The sequence below is a fragment of the Pygocentrus nattereri genome, chromosome 18 (genome assembly GCF_015220715.1).
Source record: "Pygocentrus nattereri isolate fPygNat1 chromosome 18, fPygNat1.pri, whole genome shotgun sequence".
NCBI lineage: Eukaryota > Metazoa > Chordata > Actinopteri > Characiformes > Serrasalmidae > Pygocentrus > Pygocentrus nattereri.
Window position 1 is genome coordinate 11,470,438 of NC_051228.1, and position 9,613 is coordinate 11,480,050.

The following is a 9,613-nucleotide window of genomic DNA, read 5'->3' on the forward strand; positions in this document are numbered from 1 at the left end:
CCAGCTGACAATCATCGGCACTCCTTCCGAACTTTGCTGACCTGGAGGATTCGCCCGCTTTTGGAGCTACGTCATAACTTATGCAGCTCTGAGGTGTCTGATTGGACGAGCCAAGAGTCACTCAGCGTTCCCTCCTCTTCATAGGTTCAAATAGGGAAAAAAAGGCTTCCGTCTTACTTCTATATCTCGTTTTTCGCTGCTGTGCAGTCTGCCGATGAGCTGCGGCATCTTGTAGGGTGTAACTCGCAGTCTACGTTTAATATAGAGAACAGAAGACCTCTGTAAACCGAAATGGGCAACCCAAAAGTTTTCTTTGACATCACCATCGATGGCAAGAGTGCAGGACGGATTGTGATGGAGGTGAGCGATTATTTCCAGCGGTCCTTGCCGAACATGCTCAAAGGTAACGGTCTAAGTTAGCTAACTAGCTAACTTAGCCGTTAAGGCGTTGAAATACCTGGAAGGATGTTTTACTGGTACGGATGGTATCTGAAGATGCTGATCAATTGGGTGCTACAACGAGATGCTGGATTTCCACTCAAAGCTTGTTTCTTATTCAGATTTTCCTTTCCACCTTAAATGGTGCGGTGGTTGCATTATGGCGCCTGCGGCGGTTACATTCTGAATTTACGGTGGAACGGTAAAAGTAAAACGTGCTGGGAAATTAGTGTTTGGCATTTTTAAACAGAGAAACAGCTTTGCAAGCGTGCATATAACGCTTAGTATAGTCATTTGTGCAGTAAGGGGGACATTCAATTACATAAAACATTGGGTTTTAAAATCACCTGAAGCTCTGGCTTCGCCCGGCTGTGGTGCCGGTTGTGATTGCATAATGAGGTTCACTTGCCTGGTGTGAACGTGAAGTCCCCGGAGCCCCCCCATCCCTATGAAACCTGCTCCTACCCCAGCTTGGGGACCAAACATCTTTGTGGTTGCCACTTATGGTTTAATTAAGTGATCACATGCCCCCTTTTAATTACTACAATGCCATTTCATAGCCTTCAAGTGCAGTTTTGTGCACTTTTTTCCCTATTATGGACGCCATGGACGCCATCTTCATTTTTTTCATAGCGCAAGATGCCATTTTGAATTGCCATGAGATCCTGGAGTTCAGTAAGCCGAAGACGATTTACCACGATTAGCGTCTGCAGTGCCTCATCTTAACTTGCCATACTTTAAATGAAAGACTTATTTATTATTGCCTTTTAATGGTAAAACTCGGGTTAGATCTTCAATGAGGGGGCACCATTTTAAAGTGCCCCAAACATAACCGCAACTGACTTCCGAGGTCAAAGCTTTATTCTTATTCGAATTTGCCGTTCCACCTTAAATGGTGACTAACTGCTGCGCCACTTAAGGTGGAAGGGAAAATTCGAATGAGAATCGAGCTTCATCCTCGTAGTTAAGTCTTCTGTCTGCGAGCAGTTCGAAATGGTGCTGTATCTTTAGTGTTAGCTTTCTCATTGAGGATACCTAACTGCAACGATTTTACGAGGACGAAGCTGGATTCTTATTCGACTTTTCCGTTCCACCTTAAACGGCGAACGTAACTTTTGCGTTGCAGGTTGGTCACCAACAGCGGCAGATGTGTAACTGACTCAGAGCGTATGTGCTGGCAACCCGAGTCATATCGACCTGACATTTCGTATCAGGCTGACCAGTGATGAACCCTGTTGGCTCAACGTTAATCTCTACGTTGTTCATGGAGTTTATTCTGTGCCAAAACGTTTGAGGGAGGAATGTTCCGAGGACATGTTGAGGACAGCGGCGCTCTGAGCGCAGCTAATGAACTTGAACGCACCTGTCAGCACGAAGTTTGCAGGTAACCGCCTCGGATTTGCTCAACTAACCGCTCTGGTTTCATTCAAAACTTGAAAATCTGCACACTCTCCCCTTTCAGAACTCGCACGTGCGCGCAACTCATTTCTGCTCTCAGCTCCACAGCACGCGCTCGAATTTCACGTGGGCTCGCGGTAAAGGGTTTGAACGTTTGTGTCAAAACTCCAGCCAATCAGAGCCGCCGAGGGGCGGGTCCTGTCAGCGCACCAATCAGGGCGCCTTTTCTTAAGCCGCTTTATCGTCTTAATATGCCTTAGAAAAGAACTACAGTATTATGTCTAATAAACAAAAATGGGAGGAACCGTGTTACTCACTTAAGAGTTTTGTCCATATAAAACTGCACGGCAGTGTTTTTTGATGATGCCATTATACAAGATAAATATACAGGATTAACAAGATGACCCTATGAAGACGAGCTACAGGAGTTAAGACTACAGTCAAAAGACCTTGCTAACGTTAGCTTAGTTGATTAATTGTAGCTATTTATTTGAAGTTAGATAGCGTTAAGCCTTTAGTAGGAAACAGTTACCCTAGCTACCAATGTTAGATTAAAACGTTATCAGTAATAGTCATAAATTTAAAAAATCATTTCTAATCATTGGTTACTAGAAAGCTACAAACCGTCCAGCTAATGTTGAGGCTACAAGCGCACTTAGCCGTCTGGACACCACAGCCACGAACGAACCTCGACAACTTGGCATAAAGCTGCTTAAGAAAAGGCACCCTGATTGGTGCGCTGACAGGACCCGCCCCTCGGCGGTTCTGATTGGCTGGAGTTTTGACACAAACGTTCAGACATTTTACCGCGAATACACGTGAAAGTTGAGCGCGCGCTGAACAGAGAGCAGAAATGAGTTGCGCGCATGTGCGAGTTCTGAAAGGGGAGAGTGTGCAGATTTTCAAGTTTTGAATGAAACCAGAGCGGTTAGTTGAGCAAATCCGAGGCGGTTACCTGCAAACTTCTTGCTGACAGGTGCGTTCAAGTTAATTAGCTGCGCTCAGAGCACCGCTGTCCTCGACATGTCCTCGGAACATTCCTCCCTCAAACATCAGGATCTTCTCTCAAACGTTTTGGCACAGAATAAACTCGATAGTTATTACTTCCAAACCTTTGGCGAGTCCATCCGTTTCTGAGTTTCTAATGAGTAATCCCCAAATTATGCTAATTCTAATGTAGTAAATAAGTACTGATCATAATCGATTTACCCCAGGTGTAAATGTACATTTCACGTTAAAAGGAACTGTAACCGATTTTTCAAAGTGTTTGCATAATTCCATTGTTGCGATGTACAGTCGTCCACAGCGGTTTGATTGTAGCGACTCAGATTTGATCACTGTTGTGGTGATAGGAACCAGACGTCGCCATGTCCACAGCAGTTTTATTTATTATCCAAAACCACCTGTGGACCTACATGTCTTCTCGGTTTCTGTATGTAACGTTGATACAATATGCTGCATGTCCTTTGTCACGTATGGATCCAGATAAAATGTTTTGGGCCAAAACTTCACAATTATTATAAAACAGTGTATCAGGTAGCATATTCATAACTATTTTGTGTGAGCTTTGAGGCATTAAACTCTTCAGGCATTTGGTTCCCATCACCACAATGTGAATATTTCTACCTCCTGTGTTTCTAGAACCGAGAATTATTTCAAACTAATCTGAATGACTTGGTTTACATTTTAATCAATTTAGTACGTAGAATTTTTGAAAAGTGGTAGAATTCTCCTTTAAGGCTAACGGAATGTTAGTGCTTTGTAGTCAAGACTCATGATTTTGTTATTGATCATTTAATGTTTTTTTTTTCTGCTGAGGCAGCTGAGAGCTGATGTGGTCCCAAAGACTGCTGGTAGGTATCAGTCAGTCACTTTCTACTCTCATGGTAACAAAGTAAAACCTTTCAAATGAATGTTTTGGGTTGTACTGACTCCTTTGGGCTTTTTAAACAGAGAACTTCCGAGCCCTGTGCACCGGGGAGAAGGGTTTTGGCTACAAGGGTTCTGGCTTCCACAGAGTCATCCCTAAATTCATGTGCCAGGTGAGCTGTTGAAGTGAGAATTATATTTGTCTCCGTTGTTATTGATTTAGTGGGCTTGCCTGGCTTGACTAGCTCTGCTCCTTTAACTCTCTGCATGTTAGGGAGGTGACTTCACAAACCACAACGGGACTGGTGGCAAGTCCATCTATGGTGAGAAGTTCGCTGATGAGAACTTCACCCTGAAGCACATGGGGATGGGCACTCTGTCCATGGCCAATGCAGGACCCAACACCAATGGATCCCAGTTCTTCATCTGCACTGCTGATACTGCTTGGTAAGGATTCCACTGCAGTGTTGTTGTGTGTTGTTTTTTTTTTTTTTTTTTTTTTTTTTCCCCCGCTTTCAAAATGCATCATGGAGTGGACATAAAGCTGAATGTTGTTTTCAGATCAGTGGACCTCACAGAAAGCTGGGACTGTGCAACATCTTCAGTCTTGCTTGCATTTTTTTCTTATGAACATACTTGTTGATATACATTTGCCTAATGGCGACCATTTGAGAAGTTATGCTTGTCTGCAAATTGGAATCTGTCTCTTGTCCACAAACAGGCTCGATGGCAAGCACGTTGTGTTTGGGAAAGTCGTTGATGGTATTGACGTCGTCCAGAATGTTGAAAAGAAAGGAAGCAGCAGCGGCAAATGCTCTGCCAAGATCCTCATCGCTGACTGTGGCCAGCTTTAAAGATGGCTGTCGCCTGACCGCTCTGATCACTTGCATTCTTTTGGTTCCCCCACCTTTTTTTTTAATTTTTTTTTTTTATTTTCTAAGCAATTTCTCTTCTTAAGAAATACTTGTTCCATGTATCATGGCATCATTTTATGCATTAACAGCAAGTACATTTAACAAAGTAAAGATTAAAGTTGGAACAAGATTCCTTATACGAGATTATTTTGTATGACTGTCTTTAAATTGATCACAGTATATTTCTTCAAGTGGTTTAATATTCTCAAAGCCTTTAAACCACAAAACATCATTCCTATTCTGAGTTTTCTGGGAACAAATGTTATTAAACCTTGATTTCAGATGTGATTGAGTGCTATTGCAGTTCTTCCCATTATCCAGTAGGGAGCAACATGAACAGTGTTAACAGCACTGCACTTTAGAGATTCTGCAGTAGTTGTAGCAAGATGTGTGTTTGTTTGTTTTTGTTTGGTTTTTTTTTTTTTGGGCAAATCAAATTCTCGGTGTTTGACAGTTTGCAATTCAAGAAACTAACCAACAAACCCCCCCCAGATATTAACGTTAGTGCAGTGTTATTCTGTTCAGCACAGACAAGTAGAACAAACCTGTGATCTCATGGAAACTAAATTCTGCTCTTTAAACCTAATAATAAAATTCAGTGGGCTTTCTCACAAAACTGGAACACAGTTGATATGCAGTCATTGTCCTGGGTTTGAGAAAGCTAGCTGGGGAAAAAATTGGTTTGAATTTAAATATAGTACTTACAGCAACTCAAAATGCCAGCTTTCTGTCTTTAACATGTTCAGGTCAAAAGCCAACCCAGCTTACATGCATAAGAACGTGAACTCAATTGTCTCAGAACAGTACGTCTAAACCAATAGATGCAACAGTTGTGTTTTTCCAGCTAGCTCTGAACGTCTGCTGATCATTTCAGAACTGCAGTGTCATGTTGGCCTCTTTTAAAAAAAAAAAAAAAAAAAAAAAAAAAAAAAAGGCTAAGAATGCCCCCTTGCAAAACCGTAGTCTGTTAAAGCAAATGGTCATGGCAGGTATTCACACCAGCTCATCCAGTATGCTGGCAAGCTGCTCCGCAGGGGCAGCAAGTGGTTTGTTGCACATGGGACACACGCAGCGCACCTCCAGCCACTTCACCAGACACCTGTAGCACAGGCACAAGAAAGACCACCATAAGAATTGCACAACTGATGCAGTGTACTAAGACTGTCACTAGACAACATTAGATGCTTTACAGTGGCATTTATGCTAAGTCTTCCCCTGAGTGTTCATTGACTATGCATTTCAGAAAGAAGGCTCTAACGAGTCTGGTGCCCTCAATGCCACTAGTGTATTTCACATCTTCCTTTCAGTGATCTCTGCAAAGTACCTTTTGTGAAATCCATGTTGACATGGCAACATCCCAAGCTCATCTTTTATCCTGTAGTCCTCCAAACATACAGCGCATGTTTGCTGAAATGGAAGAAGGAAGCAGGATGAGGTCGGAAACTTGAAATGTAAAGTGAGCAGCCCAAACAAATGTGATCTGTTATCATATACAAGTTCAAAAGACATTTACCCCCACAATATTCAGCTGCTTTGTTTCACCTTGGAATACAACCTGTAAGAAATAAAGGGACACTTTGGGGAGTTTATTCACGTTACTTCATCCTGTCATGTAACAAACACAGTACAGGCTGTTCTAGTGTCTGAAATCTCCCACTTACCACTTTGTAGCCAAAGCTCTCGCAGTGGGCTTGGTGTCGCAATTTACTGGAAGGATGCAGCAACACAATGAATCATGAAGACGGGAAAGCAGAGAACAGGCATATAATTAGACAAATTAAGGCCAAACCACTGCACAGAAATGCAAACTAGCACCTAGTCCTGCAATCTACCTGGTCAAAAGATTGAAAACATTTGCGGGAAGCAATTTTCATAAATGTATCATTATAGTCTTGTGTCACAGATGTCAATTTTTAAGTTTTCAGAACAAAATCCAAACCATGAGTATTAACATTCAAAATAACAGAACTGTCTCATCTCAGATTCAGCCTGAAGGAGCCCCTCTTTGCCTTTATAACATCTTTAACCATGAGGTATTCAGTTCAGCTTTGGGAAGAAACCTTCAATCACATCTTGACAGACTTTGAACCCACTTGGCTAAAGATGTTAGAAAAAGGCAAAGAGCGGCAACTTTGGGCTGAATCTGTGATAAGACAATTCCATTATTTTGAATGTTTAATATTCATGGTTTGGATTTTGTTCTGAAAACCTGAAAATCGACATTTTTTTTCTGCTTTTCATCATTTTATCTAGAAATTCATTTATTTTGGATTATCCAAAAAAAGACAAAAATGACAATGAAATTTCATATAATTAAAGACAAGTTTAAAGCACTGATAATCATAAAAGAGTGGTTTCAAGCATGTGTACAAAGGTTACCGTCCCTATCTCTCATTTTGTTGGCAACACAAGTACTGTAACTAAAGTTTCATAGAAAGCTAATCTTATAAACTGTATTGATCTGTTTCAAGAAAAACAGACCATTGATTTCAGACACACAGGCGCTTTTTTCTGTTCCTGTGCATTGATTTGGTCAACAAATGTCAAGGGGAATAGACGGGGGGGGGGGCTAGAATGCTAAAAATAGCACCAGGAACAAAAAGAGGGATGATATGATCTGCTCATGAATTGTTTGAGACAGGAAGTACTTCAGGCCAGAGGAAGTCCTCTCTGCCCTGGGCTTGCTGTCCATCAAAAGCATTACTCAAATGACAAGAGTTTGTCAAGTGGAGGAGGGAGTACAGAACGACTCACTCCTCACTACAGAACAGAAATGTTAGTGACTGTGCTGTGAAATATCTGTGGTCTTGGGCTCGTTGTGTTGCTCCAGATCTGACAAAACCCGAGATGTAGTGAGGACATGCGATCGGCCGCTTACTGTTACGATACCTTATGAAGCAGCAGCAAACGATCAGACTCAAAATGAAGACGGATATTCCGGTGCCGAAGATGACCATGTAGATGTTCAAGAACAGATCCTGGAAGGCTACTGAAGGCATAGTGCACTCAAAGCGTATCAACCCCTGAATGTTGAGGTGCCCTGAAAAAGGCAAAGAACACACACCTTTCAGATCCCTGCCATGTTAACAGTGTAATAATACAGATCAGCAAATGTATGAACACAGCTGTGGTCTGTATTTTGAGGCGTTTAGGATGTAAACTGAAAAATCTCTGCCAAATAGACAGAGCTAGAACCGATTTCATTCACAGCGTGCCACGAGACTGTCACCAAACTGGTGGGTTCTATAGCAAAGGCAATGGCTCTATTTAGAACCTTGATCTACATAGAACCATTTCATGCTTAAATGGTGAAATGGTTCTTCAGATTATTGGAGAAAGTGTTCTGTATAGAAGCTTTTCAAAAAGCTTTCATACACCACCAAATAGCGTTCTTCTATAGTGATGATATCAGGCTTTGGGTGATATATATATATATATATATATATATATATATATATATATATATATATATATATATATATATATATACACACACACTCTTAAACGTTCTCCAAGGGTTCTATATAGATTCTATAGATAGTTCTATATAGAACCATGGACACTCAAAGAAACATCTATATGATGAAATAATTCATTGCATGGCAAAGTGGTTCTTCAGACTGACCAAGAATGTGTTGTATATGGTTCTATGTAGCACCAAAAAGTAATTTGACAAAGTTGACATCATAACAATAGAAGAACCCTTTTTTGGTGCTATACAGAACCATATACAACACATTCCACATCAATCTGAAGAAGCATTTCAACACGCAAAGAAGCATTTCTTCATGAAACTGTTCTATATGAAACCACAGACTTTCATGACAAACTCCTTGACGAACCATCTTTTTAAGGGTGTGGAACCATTTTCAAGAGGGATCTATATAGAACCACATTTAACACATTCTCCATAAGTCTAAATAAACCTTTCACCATGTAAAGAACCATATATTCATAAAATGCTTCTACAAAGAACCACTAATTTTACTAATGAATCATGAGGTTTTAAGGGTGTAGAATCATTTTCAAAAGGGCTCTATATAGGACCATATTTAACATTTCACCATGCAAAGAACAATTTAATCATGAAATTGGTCTAGATAGAACCATTGACTTTACTAAAGAACCCTTTCAGAATCATCTTTAAATTACAGAACCATATACAAGGCATTCTCCATCAATCTAAAGAACCATCTCACCAGGCTTGACATTTAAGCATGAAATGGTTCTTGAGTGTTCATGATTCTATAAAGAACCACTTTCTTTACTAAAGAACTCTTGAAGAACCATCTTTTTAAGTATGTAGAGCCAAAAACCATACTCCAGTATTTGTTACCTCAAAGAAAGCATGTCTCAAGTAGAAATAAAAGCAAAACAGGTTATACTGAGTACCGAAGTACTGAAGGCCAAATAGAACAGCAGCAGAACTTGCATCCAGCATCATTAGGCATTAACTTACACTCAGGCACTGAGGACTGTGAACTACAAGTGAAATAAAAAAGCAGCAGCCCTTTCCTCACATATATACTTTTGTATATACTGTCATTTGAAAACACTAAGCAGTGCACATCAAAATTTGCCCAAGTCTGACTTATGTACATGTAAAGTTGTTGACTGGACCAGTTACCACCCACCTCTGGCTCTGGTAGATTTAACATAAGACTACCATAATCAGGCTGGAGTTAATGCATCGCTCATTCGAGTCGACAAGTAAACTATTAGAGACCACCGCATTCACCGCCATGCATGTTAGGCTGTATGACTTCGAAACGCTCACCATTATCGCTGAATTTGATGAAGCTGGTCTATATTCACGGCCACAGACTTCAGATATCCTCCAGAGTAAGGCATTCTACAGTGAAGGCAGTGGTTTTGTATTTGTCTCCACTCAACAAGCCTCCTTTGGCATCTGAGAGACCTAAGAGACCGAGCATGTCACGTCGGCTCAGCCTGTTGATGCCACCGCTAATTTGCTATACTGCCGTGTCAACTGG

General features: G+C 41.0%; 2 protein-coding genes across 2 annotated transcripts; one reads left to right on the plus strand and one right to left on the minus strand.

Moving 5' to 3' along the window:
* Window positions 1-169: 169 nt before the first annotated feature.
* On the plus strand, window positions 170-4,907 carry ppiab (peptidylprolyl isomerase Ab (cyclophilin A)). Its single transcript, XM_017681662.2, has 5 exons — window positions 170-360; window positions 3,659-3,689; window positions 3,790-3,878; window positions 3,980-4,152; window positions 4,427-4,907. The coding sequence occupies exons 1-5, from the start codon at window positions 292-294 to the stop codon at window positions 4,557-4,559; spliced, it is 495 nt and encodes a 164-aa protein (XP_017537151.1). The 5' UTR covers window positions 170-291; the 3' UTR covers window positions 4,560-4,907.
* On the minus strand, window positions 4,638-9,613 carry LOC108410540 (RING finger protein 122). The gene is made up of 6 exons (XM_017681663.2): window positions 9,397-9,613; window positions 7,509-7,659; window positions 6,281-6,326; window positions 6,133-6,174; window positions 5,944-6,026; window positions 4,638-5,718 (listed from the first exon to the last, which is right to left on the minus strand). Exons 2-6 carry the CDS (start codon window positions 7,616-7,618, stop codon window positions 5,613-5,615), a joined length of 387 nt encoding a protein of 128 aa, XP_017537152.1. The 5' UTR covers window positions 7,619-7,659; window positions 9,397-9,613; the 3' UTR covers window positions 4,638-5,612.